The 21,836-nt window shown below is 35.1% G+C and overlaps 1 protein-coding gene across 1 annotated transcript in view; it reads right to left on the reverse strand.

Moving 5' to 3' along the window:
• Positions 1-21,836, reverse strand: part of NOX4 (NADPH oxidase 4) — a 167,445-nt gene that overhangs the window by 103,199 nt on the left and 42,410 nt on the right. The window contains exons 8-11 of the mRNA XM_049653262.1: positions 21,125-21,205; positions 2,849-3,065; positions 347-511; positions 152-214 (exon numbers count right to left, since the gene is read on the reverse strand). Of these exons, the coding sequence (XP_049509219.1) occupies positions 152-214; positions 347-511; positions 2,849-3,065; positions 21,125-21,205 (526 nt within the window). The remainder of the gene's footprint in view (positions 1-151; positions 215-346; positions 512-2,848; positions 3,066-21,124; positions 21,206-21,836) is intronic.

Consider the following 21,836-nt stretch of genomic DNA (forward strand, 5'->3'; position numbering starts at 1 on the left):
CCCCCATGGGTTTCTGTTATGTTTCTCAGGATCCACATAAGAGTGAAACCATACCTTGCATGATTTTTAGAATGACGTGGAATATACACACACAAAAGAAACACACATTTCACTCTAAAAAAATTCTTAAAATCAAAAACAAGTTTCTTACCATTGTGAGGGTAAATGGATGGTTTTCTAACGCAGACACACTGGGACAATGTAGAATAATATACTAAAAAACAACAAACATAGTTTCTAAGTGACCAGAAGAGAAGTTCAAGCATTCCAATGATGGCATGAATGCTGATTTTCAAAACTTATATAAAGATAAAGGGAATTTAAAAGTTACTAAACACTGACTCACCTGGCCAGGTCTTGCTTTAAAATTTTCTTTGACCATCCGGATTTCCATGACATCTGAGGGATGACGTATGACTGAGATGATGGTGACTGGCTTATTGCTCCGGATACACCTGTAAAGTCTTTCAGCACAATACAGGCACAAAGGTCCAGAAATCCAAAGCCAAGTCTAGTGGAGAATTTTTGAAATACACTTTAAGAAATACTTGTATTGTAGGAATCCTTACCTCCTGCTCAATTGTTTATGTCATACATTACAGTAATGAAATTTTAATCTATATTTTGAATAATAAAATGTAAAGAAAAATGAATGAAAAATAAGATGCTCACTGCAACTTATTCACACAAGACTAAAGTATGAAATCGAAAGGGAGGAGCCCCTGGGTGACTCGGTCAGTTACACATCTGACTCTTGATTTCAGCTCAGGTCATGATCTCACAGTTCGTGAATTCAAGTGCCACAGTGGGCTCCATGCTGACAGTGCGAAGCCTACTTGTATCCTCTCTCTCTCCCTTTCTCTTCCCCTCTTCCACTCTCTCCCTCTCTCTCTCTCAAAAATAAATAAACTTTAAAAATAAATAAATAATGAAAAATAAAAGGGGAACCGATGTGCCATATTAACAGGTATGCATACATTGTTTCATATGTCCCTCTATGTATACCATAAACACATAATGCATGCATATACAGTATTTTATCTAAAGAGAGAAGGGAAATTAAGTGCTCAAATCAATTTGAAGATGATTTCAGAAAAAATTGTACCACTCCAATATCTGTTAAAAAAAAGAAAATCCTGGATATATATGTATTTTTCTTTCTATTTTTAAGGTATTAAAATGTTTTAGTTTGCAGGAGCAATTGGAATTCTTCAGAATGTCAGGTAAGTTTATTTAGAGTATTTTTTAAATACTTTTATCTATTTATTTTTTATTTGAGTGTAGTTGACACACAATGTTACATTAGTTTCAGGTATACAACTTAGTGATATGGCAAGTTTACACATTATACTATGTTCACGATAAGTACAGCTACTATCTGTTCCACGTTTATACAATGCAAAATATGTTTATGCACAGATTTTAAAATATAGGACATACTACGCACACTGCTTACAACTTTTACATAATAAAAGTAATAGGAGCAGAAGATAACATATAGAATTTGGGCAGTGTGACAATTTCACATGTGTGCTGTATAGATATCCCAGATCCCAGGATAACTAGCTGCATGCTCTCAGAAGTACGGAAGCCTGTGTGGTCAACCCTTCCTCTAGAACTGCACACTTTATTTCCCTCATCACTTGGAGACCTCTGATCCAAACTTATTTTAATGGTTACTTTTTTAAACCTTACTTACATAGCTATTTCAGACCTTCCTCCTTCCTTGCAGACAGATCATGCCTCTTCCTAATATTTTGTTTGCTACTGTGTGAGTAGCAGACATCACAAGACAAGCTCTGCAATGCAGCAGGCTGGCAACTCTGAGATGGTCACTTACCCTTTGAGCATCAAGTGTCATGTAAGTAAAATGGGAGTCACAATACCTGCCCTGCCTAACATATAGCACTGTGTGAAGCCCGGACAATTCTGAAAACTGCAAAGTCTATTAGAAATCTAGAGGATTGTTACTGACAATAAACACAAGACTAATATACTTATTCCAAAGTCATCTACAAATTCACTCTACTTTTCGACTCCTTTTTCTCTTCTGAAAACAGACATTTGACATACTGTGCCATACTTCCACCTGCTATAGGCAAAGAGTACAGGGTGTTAATTCCCATGTGGACAGCTCCCATAGCCACATGGGAAGATCAAGGCCCTTGCTGAAGTACTCACTGGGTATTTGGGTAAGAATATTTTCTAAGAGTAAACATTTTAGTCAAAGACCTGGTTTTCTACTCTACTTCTGTCATGTAGTAGGTTGCAGAGTTTGCTGAAGGTATTTTATGTATTTAAGCCACAATTTTATCATCAGAAAATTAAGGATGATAGTAATGGCTTCAAAGAGCTATTGTGAACATTAAAAGAAATTATGCATACAGTACATTTTAGCACAATACATAACAGATGAGACTAAGCATTCAACAAATTGACTTTACAATTTATTATTTATAGTATTATACATAATATCGTACTGTAACATTATTCTATACCATAATAATAATTACTATTAGTGTTAGTTCTTTCACTATTGTTTTTATTATTCAACCTATTTTTCTCAACGGATAGGGCAAGCACCAGTGCCACAGTATGCAAAGATTACATGGTCAGTTAAGCAGGAATTTTCCATAGTCTGTAATATCATAGGGCTTTCTCCTTGAACACCAGCTACCTATAATGGAAAAACAGGTGCTCTCTTGCTGTTGAAACATCCTAGAATGTTCTTTTCTACAAGAACAATTGTTTTATATACCTCCAAAAACATGTTTAAATGTACTGTTGGTCAATAATTATGGAACTATGGACTTTGCAGAGACCATCAAAGATACAAAATCAATCTGACCTGTGGAAAATTAGCTTGGAACCTGGGCTCTTCCATACAAATCTTCACAAATCTGTTTTGGGTAAGTTCATCTGGCTTTGCAAATCCTTCAGGAAAAGATTCACGAAAATGTTCTGAGAGATAATCTTGTAAATGAATATTCTGGTAGTGGGTTCCATTAAGATTGATGCAGCCAGGAGGGTGGGTATCTAAATTAGTTTGATACTTCAGCAGTCCTCTGAAATTAAATTTAAAAAAAAAGAAGGTGAAAATGAAATGGAAATCAGGGGACATAGTATGAGAAAATAGCCTCTTTTTCTTGTTAACTTTCCATAGCATTTATCTGGAAAGTGCTTTTCATATATCTTACTTAGGAGCAATTGAGAAATCCTAAAACTTTTAATTAATTCTTTACTATGGGACTAAACCAAGATTTTTAGCCCTTAAACAAAGGCCACAAATACATGGTTGGGAAGAATACATCAATATTTACAACTACTCTTGAATTTCACAGCCTTTATTTCAACTCCATTAGGCATTCGTACAACCATATACAAGTTTTCACTTCAATAAATACTATAATAATGAGTACTTTTGCTATATCTTCAAACACAAATGGGAAAGTGTAGGGATCATATTTGATTTGGCTGAGACTGGATAAATCAGGCCTTGGTGATTTACAGAGAAATATTAAACAAACACAGTAACAAGAACTAGAAGTTGGCATCTCGTTTGGTCTGCAAATTAATATACATCAATTAGACCCTACCCATGTTTACTTTTCAAAATTTCTCCATAAAGAAGACCATATAAAAGACTCAAAATAATTAATCAGGAAGGAGGGCCTAACCCCTAAAATCAATTCTGATTGTTGTATATTTTCTGACATTCGAAGACAAACCATTCAACTTTCTATGTTTGTATAAAAACATAATAAAAAAATTTTAAATAATTTTTTAATAAATTTTAATAAAAAGTCAAGACCTACTTCATGGGAATAGTGCATCAATGGATAGATTATATGAAACATCAAAAAAGATCACTACTGCATAAGCAAATCTTGAAGGAAAAAATTAAGATTTTGAAAAGCACTGGAAATTTGTCAGTGTGTTTTATCTCTATTTTAAGGCCATTAAAATTTTGGTGTCCAAAATTATTTTTCCTGGTTAGCCAAGAATATATTTTTAAATTACTCTTTAAGTTACCAAATAATTAATACATTTAAAAAAATGTATATTTTAAAAACATCACAGCCATAGTGATTTTATAAGTGATTTTACAAAGATAATATTTTGGAACAACAAAAACTATAACACGAATAATAAGACTAAATAGATCCAATATATGAAAGTTAGAAAGGGCCAAGGCAGTCTTTTATGGAATTCAACATCTACTCAACCTGATCGTTTTCCTTTTGCTCATGTTCATTCCTTTTATCCCTTCTTTTTATATTACTTTATTCCTTATAACTAATCATAATGAAGTCATTAAAGAGCATATAGTATATGTTATAGTATATCATTAAGGAGCAAGATGTATTATGTAACATCAATGGCAGGCCACACACCCATCTTTTAAAGTAATGCAGTAGATATGGCCTAGGTACAGAAGAATTAATTATTATTACAGAAATGTGAACCAAATACAGAACCCTTCATAGAATTCTAGTCATATAAAATAATCATTGTGGCATTATAGTTAGAAAACCTATGAATTTGATTCAGCGGCCATTACCCAAACCTGTTGCTCCTACTGACCATCCCAAGGGTGGTGGTTATCAGGTAGGTAGGTCAAAAATCTCAGACATTTATTCTACTAGCCTCAAATTGAACAAACATTGGCATAATGCACTTGGTACTATTCTAGGTGGTTCTACAAAGTTCAGTAAGGAGTCAAATCTGGCCCCTGAACCTCTAAACAAATAAAATCTAGTTAGAAGACATCTTGGGAGAAGCTGAATGGAACTGAGACCACGAATAACTGGAATAAAGTATTTTAATACACCTTAGTAATGTTTGGTAGCCATCAGGCCCCAAACATAGCAATTCATATACATTTCACATATATACGCAACAACTGCAAGTAATTATTATTCCCATTTACAAATTAAGAAACTATTTTCATATATATTAAATACACCCCAGGGTCACATAGCTGGTAAGGGGCAGTGCCAATATCTGAACCCATTTCTGACTGAAATTCTAAACTCTCCACCTGTCACTATACAGAATGTTAATTCATTGGATCCTTATAACATACCTGTGAAAAAGGTAAGGAAGAGGAAGATTAATATTTATTAAGAAAGTATGTCAAGAATTTTTTAAACATCTATTTCTCACTTAAACTTGAAAACAAAATAATCATACAGCATAAGTGTTTTGATTTCCCATTACACAGATGAGAAACTTAAGGCTTTGTTTGGGTAAGAAATTAACCAAATGGCAGCCTAAGCATGGGACTCAGAAACATCATCTCCTTCCTTCTACAAACCTATATCATATAAAGCAAATCAGTTGATTAAATAAGTAGACATCAAGGAAGAAGGTTCAAAATGAACAAACGCCTGGAAATAAAGTTGGATCGTGTGTGTGTGTGTGTGTGTGTGTGTGTGTGTGTGTGTATTGGATGGGCTGTTTAACACACCAGGAAAAGGAACATTATTTACTCCTCCTAAGTCTTAACAGTGTTCAGGTGGGCAAGACCCATGTGCTGAGGTCCTTAAAATGACAAACATTACTATGTAGTACAAATCTTTGGGCCAGCTCAGTCAAACAAAACACTGCCATTCCTGGTATTTCAAGGGCTATGTAATATGCTAAAATCCCTTTTTACTTTGAAAGCTGTATGTTACTTTTAAGCTACACTCAAGCTAAATGGCATAGGTTACCTCTGTCTTAAAACCCCATTAAAATGTTTTCTTTGTCTCGGTTTGTAATTGTTGCTAACAAATAGTCATGGATAAGAGAGAAAAGATCTATAGAGAGACAATGATAACAAAAAACATCATTCATTAAAAAAAAAAAACCCACAAGCACAGAATCTCAGGTTAGATTTGGCTAAATAAGGTAGTAAAAGATACTGATGGGTTCATATGGAAGGATACTGGCACATTCCGAACTCCGTATTTACAGGGTAAGTGCCAGGCATACCAGACAGGTGCTTCATGCCTCACTGCCTATTTTTTTATAACAAATTTATGTGGTAAAGATCAGTTGCCCCATCTTAGAATAAGTGAAAACATTTTGAGCTGTTATCTGCCTAAGACCACACTGTCAGCCAGGGGCCAAGTCCAAACAAAGGCCATGCTCCCTCCCCTGTACAAGGCCAACCCTCTCACCCTTCCATTCTTCCTATGAACAAAGACCTATGAAATTAAAGACCAATGTATATATTGAACAAAAATTTACTGGTGCAGGCAAAGACCTGAATTTGTCACATTATTTCATTTTAATTAACTTAAATTGAGTAGCTATGATCAGACATGAAAGCAGTAACAACAAAAAAGCAAAGTGAGCACATATTGGAGATGAGTAGGGTGACCCTTGAGAGTATATAGGGATGGTGAACTTTGATTATGAAATTTGGAAAGGGATTCATGAAGGAAGCAACTGAAAAATGTGAAGATGTTAATGGTTTAACAACAGGAGAATGGCATTCCAGTAAGAGGGATAGTATGAACAAATGCACATGGTTTGCTCCCAGATTAGTAGAGGGGATCATGTCTTATGCATTTACATATCCACCCATATGTCCATACTCACTGCCAAACCCTGTCCTCTCTCTAGCAAGTTTCTGGCAGACAGTAAATCTTCAATGAATTTCTAGTGAATTGATTTTAAGAGCAAATAATCCCATAATTTGTTTGAATATAACAAGTGCATAGAAGTTAAAATAAAAAGAAAATATTCTTGTATGTTTTATTGTATCTTTCATATTAAATGATAAATAATTTGAAGGGAAAAACCGGGAAGGGAAAAAGATTTCCATGAATGGTAAACAAAGAGTCTTGCCAACTTAAGGCAGTGACAGAGCAGGCGGTAAGGGGAGGAAGCACACAGACCATGTAGGAACAGGAATACTTATTACTCATTTTTTTTTTAGTTTTATTATGTTCCAAAGGAGAGATTTTGAAATATCTTTGGAATGTCTAGTGTTCTTCTATCATGAGAAATCATGGATTTTACGGTGTATCAAATACGTGGTTGTGGATGCTATTATTTTTGTACTCATAAGGATTTCAAGATGTGCTTTCAAAACTCAACAGAGTTTCAAAAAATAGGTTTCTTTCTTTTTGTCCTTTTTTCCTTAAGAGGCATTATAGACATACTACCGTTTTTTTACATGACAAAGTCACAGAAAATAATACAATACACAGAATCCCACTAGGTTACAACATAGAAATCATAAAAATATTTTATGGCAAAAATTAAATATTACAAAATGCCACACTGCAGAAAGGAGAAACACAAAATCATTCCTACTTTAACTGCACGTTAAAAATGTCTAACAAATGCAGTGTCACTTACGTAACCTTTATGTTTGTGATTTTAAACCTTTTTTACTGTAGAGAAAAAAAAATCCTTGTCCCATGAGGAACCTACTTTTTTCCTAGTATTCTATAACACAAAATGTTTCTTGTCTTTACAGAAAAAATAGAACAACCTGTTTCAGACTGTTCTTTTTACTCTGCTTCAAGTACAAAAAAAAAAAAAAAAGAGCTTAAGAAAATACACCCAAATTCATCATTTCAAAACCCACTGGAATTCACTGGATTGTGTGGAATCCACTAGAATGCACACTACTTAAGGTCAAGGATGTGTCCTGTACCTCAGCTGCATTGCTGGTGACTAGAACAGTGTATACAATCTATAGCAAGCATTCAATATCTATTCATGGAATGAATTACTGAATGACCAGAAGTGTACAAACAACTTTTTGTTTTGGTTGTTGTTGAAACACATGATTGAGTCATCATCTGGTTCTAACAAACACAGAAGGGAATTTGAACTCATAACCCAACTTCAAAAAAGATGCCTAGATGTTAGGAAATGATATTTAGTAAATAAAGTAAACCATGTATACAAGAAATAGCATGAAATCCGTCTGCAACTTACATCATCCCTCTTTACCCTTGAGTACGGCTAAGTTTAACCCAAGATTTCAGCCCTGTCCTTACCCTAAGCCAATTCTTATCTAAGCAGACAAATTATCAAGAGAGTCAAGTTATCAACCTACTTAGTAGCAGCATGTAGAAGTAGAGTGCTTGCCTCCACTTCCAGCACACATCAGGGAAAGCCCAAGCACCTGAGTATGTATCAAACCAGAGCTTTTATTCCCATCCCTACTTGGTCTGGTCTAGCCAGGTTCTTGCCTCTGCATTCTCTCCTGGGCACTTGCAACTGACGCCTGAGTGTATTCGCATCCTGCAACTTGACTATAGCACATACTTTGTCTTGTTCTTGCTGATGGCGTTGTCCAAGACATGAGACTAGGCAACACAGGGCCAGCATCACAGGTGTGTGACTTTTGCAGTCTTAAGGAACCTTCTCTTAGAAAGGTCCCGTGGCTGGTTCAATGCTCTGTTGTCACCATCTTGAAATACTTAGTAATGTTTTATCAAAGAGCCTCACAGTTTAATTTTGCAGTGGGCCCTGCAAATGAAGTTGCCAGCCACAGACACTATGCAGCTGGCAAAACTAACCATTAGAGCCTAAGAACACAGGATCAAGACCAGAATGTTTCCTAAGTGTGTGAAGTGAAATAGGCCATTTTACTAAACAGGCCATTTTACTCTTTTTTTTTTTTTTCTCATTTCCCTTGGCTGAAAAGTGAGATAGTACATGCTACTGTCTAAGTCACAATATAAAGGAAAGGACTTTGATCTCTTGGGAAGAAAAAAATATGTAAGTATCCAACATATCTTAGTATATCCTCTGCCTTCAGGCTTTAAAAAACTGGCAGTGGGAATAAAAGGATTACTTCACATTTCAGAAAAACATGAATGTACTAAAATGTTTCTTAAATGTAGCCCTTGTTCCTTCTCCTTCCCTCAACTTTCTTACCCTGTACCTCCAGCCAGGACCACTTGTTATTATGCATAAGGTCCCAGGAGGAAAACTGAGATTAAAATTACGTGAGAAAGTATTTGGTCTGAAACTCACTATTTCTATCCTCTAAGTGGGGGAGAAGTACACTCAGTTTAGACTAAAAATTCATGAACAAAAGTAGCTTATAGCACAAATAAATTTATGTACATGAAAATTCTCTGTATATACTATATCTACCTATACATATGGCATCCTTATGGGAGAAAATACCACATGACCTCAATACTTACCCCTACTTTTTTCCAGTATAAAATATCAGCAAAAGTAAATAAATCTTAAGACCTTAGTCCAGATTGGATAATATAGAGGAATCATTTTTACACAAAAATGAAAAACAGTCCTACGAATAGGAACTTAGAAGTGGGGGGAAAAAGACACTTCTTAAAGACCATATTTGTATAGAACATGATATTATTAACATATGGGAAATATGTAAATATTATATGAGGGAGATTTGAATCTCATATAAGAAAGACTTCATTCTCCAGGAATTTTATTCACCCTATATACTTGGATGAAAAATTCAAAGGCCAAAAAGTAAAAGAAAACAAAGAGATGAATTTTTTTTCTTCTGTGATCCAAAGAATTTTTAGCCACAGAATTACATAAAAATCCCCAACAAAAATTTGCCAATCTACAAAACAACCAAAACAGTTAAGACCTAAAAGTTAATTCCTCTGGCATAGGAATTGATATTCTAGTCAGTGTAAGAACTTATTACCCAGACAACAACAAATATAAACGAGAGTCCCAAAATGGGAATCCAAGTTACGTTTAAACAAATACACATATTATTTTTTATTGTTACCGAGAGTGCTTTGATAATTGAGGAAATTTGGAAGAGTTTAGATGGACAACAAATTCCTAGCAAAAAGCCAATTAATATAATTCCCCTTAATCCAACACAAACTGAGTAATGGTTTGTGAAAGGGATTCCCTTGATAAAAATGGGTAAGAAACCTTCTGACCCTCAAAAACACCATAGTTTACCTACGATATATCACTGCTGTGTTGCCTTTTCTCTTTTATATTGGAACTCACAGACACATAATGGGGTAGGCAGAAAACAACTCTGGAATTTTCTACTATTCAACTTCGACTTCAGCTATAGCCCAACATTCTCCCTTTTACATAAGGATTTACACAGTGTATACTTTTCTGTACTTTAGGATTTTTGGTTATGTGAAATTCCTCTCTCCCCTGGATATTTTCAAAGAGTGTATCTGTAGGTTCTTTTTTTTTTTTTTTCTCTGTGCAATTCCCATTCTCCTTAATCTATATTGTAGCAATGACAGGCACCATTCTGAGGCTTGGTAACAGACTTTAAAAGATGTAGGGCACCTGGGTGGCTCAGTTGGTTAAGTGTCTGACTTTGGCTCAGATCATGATCTCTTGGTTTGTGAGTTCGAGCCCTGTGCCTGGAGCCTATTTCAGATTCTGTGTCTCCCTCTCTCTCTGCCCTCCCCTGCTCACACTCTGTCTCTCTCTCTCAAAAATAAATAAATATTAAAAAAAAAAAGATGTGGACCACCTGTTCACTGGATGAAGAGCCACAAACCTACGGTGTGTAACAAGAATACTGGTGAGAGTATCTCTTCTACTGTATTTTTATTAGCTCTAGTATAGATCCTAGCTTTAATCATTGCTATTTTCAAGTTATGTGGAATAATTTTGGAGGTTAAAATACTATATAGATATAATTTTATTATTATAATTATTGTAGAGTTATACTTACTATGTGCCTTAACAAAGTTGTACATTTTAAGAAACATTTATAAAGCAACACAAAAAAAGTTCCATTTTCTTACAGTTTTCTGGGAGGACTATATTTCAAAACCTTGAAATCTATGTAGCTTGTAACAAAACTGAACTTCTTACTCAAAATACACAGAACAGACACATACACACTCACCAACTTTTATAGATAAATTAGAAAATTATCCCAGATTTTCACATGACATGAATATATTTCATTCAAAAGCAAAGTACCCTCCAAACCATGAATAAATAATTCATTAATTCAAGGAAAGTTTAGAAATTAAATGTATAAATTTTGGGGTCAGAATGTGGGTCAATCCCCAGCCCTATCAGGCACTAGCCAGGTGCCTTTAAATAATCATTTAATTTAACCTTCTGTGCCTCATTTTCCCATCTGTAAAATGACTTCATAGTGCTATGAGATTAAAAAAACAAAACAAAACAAAAACAAAAAACAAAAAACTCCATAATGTGTGCATGTGAGAGGTTATATATGTATATATGTATGTGGCATAAATTGCTAAGAACAGTACCTGTAACATATTGAATATTACATAAAACTTGGAAATTATTAGCAATAGTATCATTATTATCCTCTAAAATGATAATGTAGGGGCACCTGGGTGGTTCACTCTGTTAAGCGTCCAACTCGATTTCGGCTCAGGTCATCATCTCATGGTTTGTGAGATCGATCCCCACCATCAGGCTCTGAGCTGACGCACAGACCCTGCTTGGGATTCTTTCCCTCTCTGCCCTTCCCTTGCTTGCACACATGCACACACACATACACACACACACTCTCTCTCTCTCTCTCTCTATCTCTATCTCTCAAAATAAACAAACATTTAAAATAAAATGATGATGCATAACCATATTTATCAGTAAGTTCTCCTTACAGCAACCTTCATGTGAGAAGAAAATTGTCCCAGTGTTTCTAATTTTCCCCACAATCTATTGTTTCTAACTTTGGATAAAACAAGTGAAGATATAAGATGTATCAGTGTAATATTATAGCTCTCTAGTAAAAACCTAGCTTAGGCTTCATTCAGTTATTTTTAACTTCCTTTGGGACACAAATAGCTTTGGGAATCTAATGCAAGCTACTGTGGGGGTGGTGGGTGGGTGTATTCCAGGAATTCAGGGATCCCCGGCACCCATTCAGTGATTCCTAGAGATTATGAATCCAAGTAGAGAACTCCTACTCTATTAAAAAAGAAGTAGGATTTTGAAGTAGAAATAAAGGGCATCAACGTTAAAATAATTATGCACACCTAGTAGAAATTAAGCATCTAGAAACTATTCAGAACAGGTCACTTGTAAGGGTGACACGTAGTATACAAAAGATTGAGCAATTCCCATGAACGTGCAACTCCTCAACCTTCTACCTAACATGGTAGAGCACATCCAATTATGATCTCTAAAGTGGGACAAAGCTAGGCAAATCTACTGTGTTTATTATTTGAAGGTTCTAGGCTCCCACATACCCATGTAGAGCCCCTATTTGAGGTAAGGTTTCCTTTTGTGATTCAGTCTCTCTAGAACTTTCCCCTATGCCTAGGAATAGGTAGAATAACCATATGTCCTGGTTCAGTCACAAGTCACTGCTTAATTATCCACAGTATCCCATTTCATTCTCTGTGTCTAGTTTGAACAATAAATTATATAGCCAATTCAAATATAGAGGCAATGAAAGGAAAACTGAAAAGAAAGTGTAGGGAAATAGATTTTTCTCTCCCAGTGCTAGAATAGAATTGGCTTAACATAAAACCTCTGGGCCTTCCTTTCCCTGGGCTTCACCAAATTCCCATTGACATTTTAAGTGCAAATGCCTCTCTCTAGTAGGAAGATCATACAAGCCAGTGTGGGTGAAAAGAGAACTCAGTGCAAGTGGCTTCTAGAAGAGAAGATATTTGGAATCAGCAACTTTCAGCACTTGTCTATACTGCATAAATACCTCCATCCCCCAACAGAATGTTCTTAATTTCCTTCTCCTAAGGGCATAGTAGATGGAGGATAAGCCAGTGCATTAAGCCTAACCTCATAAATATTTGTCTAACCCTGGTTAACTTCTTGAGCCTAAACTCCTATGAAGCCAACAGTGCCTCTCGTTCATTAATGTCATTGTTGACAAAGGCTGCCCACTGTGTCCCCCTGGTTTAAAGAACAGATGATTTTAGAAACATGCACATGGAAATCCATTCTTTTAAATCCCCCTAGAAAACATGATTCAAACAGAATATAAATCACACTCTACAATGAACTCTTGCCAGCAAATAGTCCCAAATGGCAAAGAGCTCTGTCTAAAAGAATAAGTATTATGTAATATATAAATAATATGTATTAATTTATATAATAAAATGAGGTCTGAGAGGCCCAGCAGAGCTAGCACAAAAAAATTATTTATACAATTAACTGGCTCTCATTGCCACATGTGCTTTTGAGAAGGCCCTTCCCCCTCTCTTTTTAAGAATTGTCACATTATAATTCCTCTCTCATGTAAATAAAAAAACAAAATACAATTATTATCCACCCAACATACAAGCTAAAGCCAGTGGGTGGTGACTGTGGTAAGACTGAGAGGCAAGGGTGCCAGATCTCATTTACAATATGTTCTCTCCACATGCCTGTCAAAGGAGTAGGGTTAGTCTCTCCGCTGAGGCTCTGTGACACTCATAATTGCTTTTCACTCCAATATCCCTTTTATCAGTAAGTGAGAACGGCAGTATATATCTCCTCCTGATGAGTTTTTCAAATGAAAATAAAGAAGTGTCCGGTTACATTCATGTCTGAAAAGAGGAAACAGTTTTGGCTTTTTTTTTTCCCGAAATGTCTTCCAAATTGAAATATCCATAATATAGCACACAAATAGCAAACCTCCTAGAAAAGTGTATTAAAAATTAAAAGAAAAAAAATTCCCCAGGAGGATGCTTGTCTTGCAAATCCCAAAATAAACCTTTATTGTTAACACCAATTGAATTTTTGAGACCTAACAATGTCATAAAAAATGTTGCCCTTTCAAGGAATATTCTTTTGATCTGCTAAGCTGTTTTCATTATACATTTATCAGATTACAGATAGGAAAATCTGGGCTCTTCAAAAGTTCTGTGTATTTATACAAAAAAGATTCTTCAAACAGTTAAATGTAGAGTTTCATCCTAATACAGCCATTAGTATTGGTATAAGTATATTTTTTTTCCTAATACTTGAGTATGTCTCTATTATGCCTATATTGCTACATTCACTTGTTTAAACCTGAGACAACCTTATAATGTAGGTGACTTTATTAATCCCATCTAATAGTTAAGAAAGAGGACAAATTATCTGGCAAGGTCATAGAGCTATTAATGGTATAGCTCTTAATTGCCATGCTCTACTGATCTCTTGAAAAGGAAAATTAGCATATTTTAGATACATTTGACCACCGAAAAGAAACATCTGATTTGGTTTATATGAAATGTGTTCTTTTAAGGATGTCATGCAATAAATAGATTTGCTGAGAAAGAATTTAAAAATTCCAAAACATAGGTAACAAGTATAAAAATTAAGTTAAGCTAAGTGCATGGATAATCATGGAACAAGACAATCAGGTCCTAAATAATGACCGTAATATTTGCAGCGAGAAAGATAAACTTTCTATGTTGCCAATGTCATATTACATACACCAGAGCACTACATTTAGTTTGGTTTCCAGCTTTAAAAGGGATACAAAGTTCTCTCTCTCAAAAATAAATAGATCAGTAAAAAAACTTTTAAAAAAGGGGGGTGGGGGAACCTGGTGGCTCAGTTGGCTAAGTATCCGACTTCGGCTCAGGTCATGATCTCATGGCTGGGGAGTTGGAGCCCCACATAGGGCTCAGAGCCTTGGAGCCTGCTTCAGATTCTGTGTCTCCCTCTCTCTCCGCCCTTCCCCAACTCAGGTGCCTGTGCGCCTAAACGCCCGTGCTCTCTCTCAAAAATAAATAAAACTTCAAAAAAAAACTTTAGAAAAAAAAGGGGGTGGGGGGGGATACAAAGGAAGCCATACCAAACTGCAGCCAGCCTAATTTAGTGATTAGGAATGTGGCCTCAGGAATCTGATGATCCCTGGGTTCAAACCCAAACTCTTCTACTTATTATGTACGACTTTTAACAAGTTCCTTCACCTCTCGCTGTCCCTGTTCTATCACCTGGACAAGATATAATAGCAATAATGATAATAATAATATAAAATAATAATAATAATGATAACAACAGCATATTTTACCAGGGCTGTTGGGAGGATTTAATGAGATCAAACATTAGTAAGGTACAAGATAAGTACTCAATGAATATTAACTATGAATATGTTTTTTTTTAATTTCAAATAATGATGAGACTTGAAATATCATAAAGCAAGGAACACATGAACATAATTTAAAAGAGAGGGACTGAATTTTGATGGCCTACAGAGTCATAGACATTGAAGTCATTGGATTAAATTAAAGTAAAATAAATTCTGGCTCAAAAGAAAAAGAACTTTGTGAAAACTGGAGCTTCCCAAAGACAGAATGGGCTTTTCAATACTAGATATTTACTTAGATTGCATGGGAGACAAAAATCATCTTTCTCAAGATATCGTTTAAGCTTCCTTCAAAACTGGAGATTCTACAAAAGTAAAATGGACCTTTGAAAACCATCAGAAGCAACTGGTCTTCCTATTGCAAAAGTCTGCTTAGATAGAGAAACTAGTCAACAATTTCTCATGGCTTCATCCTTGAAGCCTAAAATTTTCTAAAGTTTCTAGCCTACATTGATTCTTCTGTTCTTTGAACTACTAGAATTCTTGAAAATAAAATAGGTTTATGGCTGGAAAATATGCAGTCTAAAATTCTCTCTAGTTCTTTTTTAAGTTTATGTATTTATTTTAAGAGAGTGAGAGAGCACATGCACATGGGGGAGGGGCATGGAGCAAAGGAGGTAAAGAATCCCAAGCAGGCTCCATGCTATCAGCCCAGGGCCTGACGCAGGGCTTGATCTCATGAACCATGAGGTCATGCCCTGAGCCTAAGCCAAAATCAAGACTCAGACACTTAACCAACTATGCCACCCAGGCACCCCTCTCCAGCTCTTTCAACTGACATTTTTAATTGCAAACTAATTACCAACGCTGGAAGACTAAAGATCATATATTGTTCTTCTATACTTCATTAGAGTAGTTAGCACACTGATGGAGAAATGCCCAGAAAATACTGATTTCCTGTTCCAATCTAAAGTATGCTCTTTAACAGAAATCTCAGTATATATCCAAGAAACTTACTTTGAATAACTGCACCTTACTCATATAACCAAAAGTTATAGAATGAAATTATCAAGATATTTCATAAGCAAAGATACGTCTAAGTTCTCAATATTGGCACAAATGATAATAATTTCAACAGATTTACTTATAGACAGATCCTTTAGGAATAAAAAGACTTTTTTGAGAAATGTTTCATTTTGAAAAAGCTGTAAGATTTACCACTAGTAGGGGTGCCTGGGTGGCTCAGTCGGTTAAGCGTCCGACTTCCGCTCAGGTCATGATCTCACGGTCTGTGAGTTCGAGCCCCATGTCGGGCTCTGTGCTGACAGCTCAGAGCCTGGAGCCTGCTTCACATTCTGTGTCTCCCTCTCTCTCTGGCCCTCCCCCGTTCATGCTCTGTCTCTCTCTGTTTCAAAAATAAATAAACATTAAAAAAAATTAAAAAAAAAAAAAACAAGATTTACCACTAGTAAGTTTTCCCACACCAGAAGCATAATCTGTGTGACTGTATTCAAAATTTAACGTCATTGGGTTAAAAACTTTTAGCTATAAGAAGAATAAGTTTTGAGGATCTAATGTACAGCATGATGTCTACAGTTAATAATACAGTATTGTATACTTGAGATTTCCTAAGACAGTAGATCTTAAGCGTTCTCACCAGCAGAAAATAAAAAAAGGTAACTGAAGTGATATGAATGTGTTAATTCACTTGGTTGGTTGTAATCATTTCACAACATACATGTTTATCATCACATTGTAAAAAAAAAAAACTTAAATGATATATAATTTGCAATATAGTATAAATATATTATTTTGTCAATTATACTTAAATAAAAATTTAATTTCATAAAATTGTGCACTATACAATGCTTATAGGATTATGTATTTGTTGTATGACACTGATTTCAATATTAGAATAATTGTTTTTTACTAATAATATATAACTATTAAATTGGTATAGGAAATTGGTTATATGTAATTCATCCCGCAGATGCCTTTGTTATTTCTTTGCAAAAATGAAAGTCACTTTCTGTTTGTGACCCTTGTTCTACAAAAGTAAAATCAAAATTTAAGAAGGCCTTCTTTTATGTCCAAAAAATGAAGAACTCTCAATACAATCCTCTTTAAGCTTAAAAAATCTGTTTGAACTCCTGAACCTTTAAAAAAATTGACTCTATTTTGAATTACAAAGAAACAGACATTTTCAGTTTTAACTTAATACAACATAAAGGCAAAAGAATGCATAATTAATTATACTAAGAAATGATTGCATTTTTCTCTCTGTTACAGATAGATGTATGAAAGAGATCACAATCCCAGGTAAATCAAGGTATTAACCTTTAAAAAAAAAATCTTAACACTAAATTCTAAGTACAGAGCTCTCTAAAAATACAGAACCTAGCAGTAAAAAAAAAAAAAAAAAAAAAAAAAAAAAAAGGAGGTTTTGAGTAAGAATGCCTGAATTTGTATCCAGGATCCATCAGTTAGGTAAACTTTCAGAAGTTACTTACTCTCTCTATACTTCAGTTTTCTGACCTGTTAAGGGGTTGTGACAGTATTGTTTATCTTCATAAAACTGTGATCCTTGGAGACATAAAGTATCTCAATTATTTTGAATTTATCCTTGGCATATAGTAAGCATTATGTAATTGTTTTCAATTACTGTTATCATCAGTAACATCTGCTTACTCATAGTCCATTTTATGATAATAGCTCTGACAGGCAAACAAATTTTCTGTACAGAGAGATTTCTTGGTGTCCTAATAGTCCATAGAACATATTATCCAAAAAAAAAAAAGGGAAAAGAATAGAATCCAGAGCTTCCACAGACCATGGCCCTCTTCCCTGTGTGGCAGGAATGACTAACTGGAAGCCATGATTATAATATGTGGCCATGCTTCTGATGCTCTACAACTGTATGTTCTAGAACCCAGTATAGAACAAATTGAGCCAAGACATGGAAGAGAGACTCATATAAAACTGCTATTTAAACCAGTGGCCTCCAAAATCAGAGAAAAAAAAAAAACCATTTTGAACATGCACCCTGAAATAAATACATAATTTATGTATATGACCTACTGTACTGACAAAGTACATTATAAAACATTCTGAGAAAAAGATTAACAGCAAATCTGAAGCTTTCTCCAAACACTGTCTCCCTGGAAACATTTTGGGCTATGATAAACAGGGAATGCCAGCTGTGTTTCCAGGCAACATTGTTTATTAATGGTGGAATGCATTTGCACCAGGAAGACTATGAATGAACTATGTAGGACTCACAGACCTCAGTTTCCTGTGTGCAGTGTATTCTTGTAACTGAGGGTATCCCTTGAAGAGATCTGGGCCGCTACCAAGAAACTGGTTCCTATGGAGCATGAGTCTTACCCAAAGCAAGGTAGTCTATGCCTTGGAATTATTTATTAATTATTATTTATTAATCTCAAAACTGAGCTACTACATGGGAGGTAAGGGAGAGGAGGTGGGAGAACCAGAAAGACCATCACAGAAGAACGACCTGACATTATCCTATTGACTTTCTATATTTCTATCCTGTATCATTTACTCAATCAAGTGAACCTGATGCCAAACAATGGCCTATTGTGTCATATTAGTATGAGTCTCAAGACAAAACCATAGTCCACTCTAGTGATCATGCAGACACATGCATACACAAAAATGTATTATTTCCTTCCTCTAACCAAATAGATTATTTTAAGCACTATACCTTTGAGTACACTGCTTGGGTTGACACACATTTTCAGAATAATTGGTGTATATTCTTTGTAACAAGCTTAGGATATTTTCTTTTTCCCTTTGTGATCTGATGTTGACAGATCCTTCTCTCAGATCATTATAAACCAATGTAGGCTTTCTCTGCAACTACTACTGTGGGTAGGCCTTTTCACTTTGTTATTTTGGCTTTGGTTTTTTTGTTTTTTTGTTTTTTTTAACATTTATTTATTTTTGAGACAGAGACAGACATAGCATGAACGGGGTAGGGTCAGAGAGAGAGAGGGAGACACAGAATCTGAAACAGGCTCCAGGCTCTGAGCTGTCAGCACAGAGCCCGATGCGTGACTCGAACTCACAGACAGCAAGATCACGACCTGAGTCTAAGTCGGATGCTTAACCAACTGAGCCATCCAGGCGTCCCTGTTTTTTTGTTTTTTTTAATTCTTAATTTTTAATTTTATTTATTTATATTAAGTTTTGTACCTTAATTCCAGTATAGTTAACATACAGTGTTATATTAGTTTCTTGTGTACAATATAGTGATTCAACAACTCTATACATTAGTCATTGCTCATCATAATAAGTATACTCTTTAAGCCCTTTCACCTACCTCAGCCATCCCCCCACTCACCTCCCTCTGGTAACCATCAGTTTGTTCCCTAGAGTTAAGAGTTGTTGCTTGGTTTGTGCTTCTCTCCTTTTTTGTCCCTTTACTCATTTGTATTGTTTCTTAAATTCCACATGAGCGAAATCATATGGTATTTGTCCTTCTCTGACCGACTGATTTCACTTAGCATTATACTCTCTAAGCGCATCCATATTGTTGCCAATGGCAAGATTTCATTCTTTTTATGGCTGAATAATATTTCATTGTGTGTATATACTACATCTTTATCCATTCATCAATTTATGGACATGGGCTGTTTCCATCATTTAGCTATTGTAAATAATGCTGCTAGTGATATGTGTATCCCTTTGAATTAGCGTTTTTGTATTCTTTGGGTAAATACCCAATAGTGTCATCACTAGATCATAGGGTAGTTCTATAGTCCTATTTTTTTTTAATTTTTTTAATGTTTATTTATTTTTGAGACAGAGACAGAGCATGAGCTGGGGAGGGGCAGAGAGATAGGGAGACACAGAACCTGAAGCATGCTCCAGGCTCTGAGCTGTCAGCACAAAGGCTAACATGGGGCTTGAACCCATGAACCATGAAAGAGTGACCGAGCCAACGTCAGATGCTTAACCTACTGAGACACCCAGGTGCCCTACAGTTCTATTTTTAACTTTAGAGTAACCCCCATAATGTTCCCACAGTGGCTGCACCACTTTGCATTCCCACCAACAATACAAGGGGAGAGTTCTATTTCTCTACATTCTTGCCAACACTTGTTGTTGCTTGTGTATTTGATTTTAGCCATTCTGACAGGTGTGAGGTGATATCTCAGTGTGGTTTTGATTTGCATTTCCCTGATGATTAGTGATGCTGAGCATGTTTCCATGTGTCTGCTGGCTATCTGGATATCTTCTTTGGAAAAGAGTCTGTTTTTCAATAGGATTAGTTGTTTTTTTGGTGCTGAGTTGTGTAAGTTCTTTATATATTTTGTATACTAACCCTTTATCAGATATGTCATTTGCAAATATCATTTCCCATTCAGTAGGTTGTCTTTTAATTTTGTTTTTTCCTTTGCTGTGCAGAAGCTTTTTATTTTGATGTAGTCCTAATAGTTTATTTTTTGCTTTTATTTCCCTTGCCTCAGAAGACATATCTAGAAAAATATTGCTACAGGCTGCTAGGCTTTTTTAAACTAAAACCTGGTAACTCTATTGTTACAAATTCCACAGCAGCAAGACATTAGGAATTCCTAAACTTTTAGGAAACATTAAAATACCTTCTTGAAGTTCTTTATTTCTTACTAACTTTCTCTTAGAGGTTATCACGATATAACTACATGGACTTTAAAAACTGCAACATTGTAAAAGAAGTAACTGTCTTTCAATTTTAATATACTTTTATACTAGATTCATTAAAATATGCTATGATAGGGATGCCTGGGTTGCTCAGTCAGTTAAGTGCCCAACTCTTGGTTTCAGCTCCTGTCAGGATTTCACATTTTGTGAGATCGAGCCTGTGCCGGGCTCTGGGCTGACACCATGGAGCCTGCTTGGGATTCTCTCTCCCTCTCTCTCTGCCCCGTCCCTCCTGCTCATGACTTATGTGTGTAAGTTCTCTCTCTCTCTCTCTCAAAAAAATAAAACTTTAAAAAATATATATGCTATGATAAAAACAGAACTATTTCTTCATTCTGGACACTACCCTCAATTCCATATAACCAAATAATTTTACCACTTTCTATAAAAATTTCTCTAGATTTATCTATCATTACCCTATTTTTAGGTATACATGATTTTAAAAATATTTTAAATATTTTTTAAACTTACCCTGAAACATGCAACATCAGCAGCATGTAGAAGACAAAGAAGAGATTATGAGTATACCAGAAGATGTCATAATTAGAAACTCTGAAAAAACAAATAACTTAATTTCAATGCCACTTTACATTCCATCATTTCAAACATATGTCAAAATTGAAGAAAGTTAAAATAGGAGTTCATCTGAGATTTATCTATTAAGACAAAAGTATTAACATATCATGCAGAGAGAACTGACAAAATTATAACTAACACTTCATAATTTTGAAGATTCTTTGTATTTCAAATAAAGATACATGGAAAGAATTAAAATGAAATGTTGAAAGTAATTATGAGTTTGAGGAGTAGGTAATAGGCTGATAATATGTACTTTCACTGTCCTTTTGATCAATATTCTCAATTTTCAGATGATACCTAAAACAAATAATCCTCCTATCCTAATACATAGTGTGAGAGTAGTCCAAAGGAAAGTAAAATTGAGAGAAACTAAATAGATGCTCATTAAAGTTTTATATTCTTTTCCTGAACAGCCTACATGTTAAAAAAAACAAAACAAAACACACCTTGGTGTTACGGCCCTGGGGGAAACAAAGAGCCTCAAAAGAAGTGGTATGGTGAGCACAATTTATGGAACTTTTGAGAAAAGTAAAAAGACTAACATATTTATTTCATATGTCTGGGTAGATATTCAAATATTAGAATCTTGGAGGTGGAAGGCAGA

This window comes from Panthera uncia, chromosome D1 (genome assembly GCF_023721935.1).
Source record: "Panthera uncia isolate 11264 chromosome D1, Puncia_PCG_1.0, whole genome shotgun sequence".
Taxonomy (NCBI): Eukaryota; Metazoa; Chordata; class Mammalia; order Carnivora; family Felidae; genus Panthera; species Panthera uncia.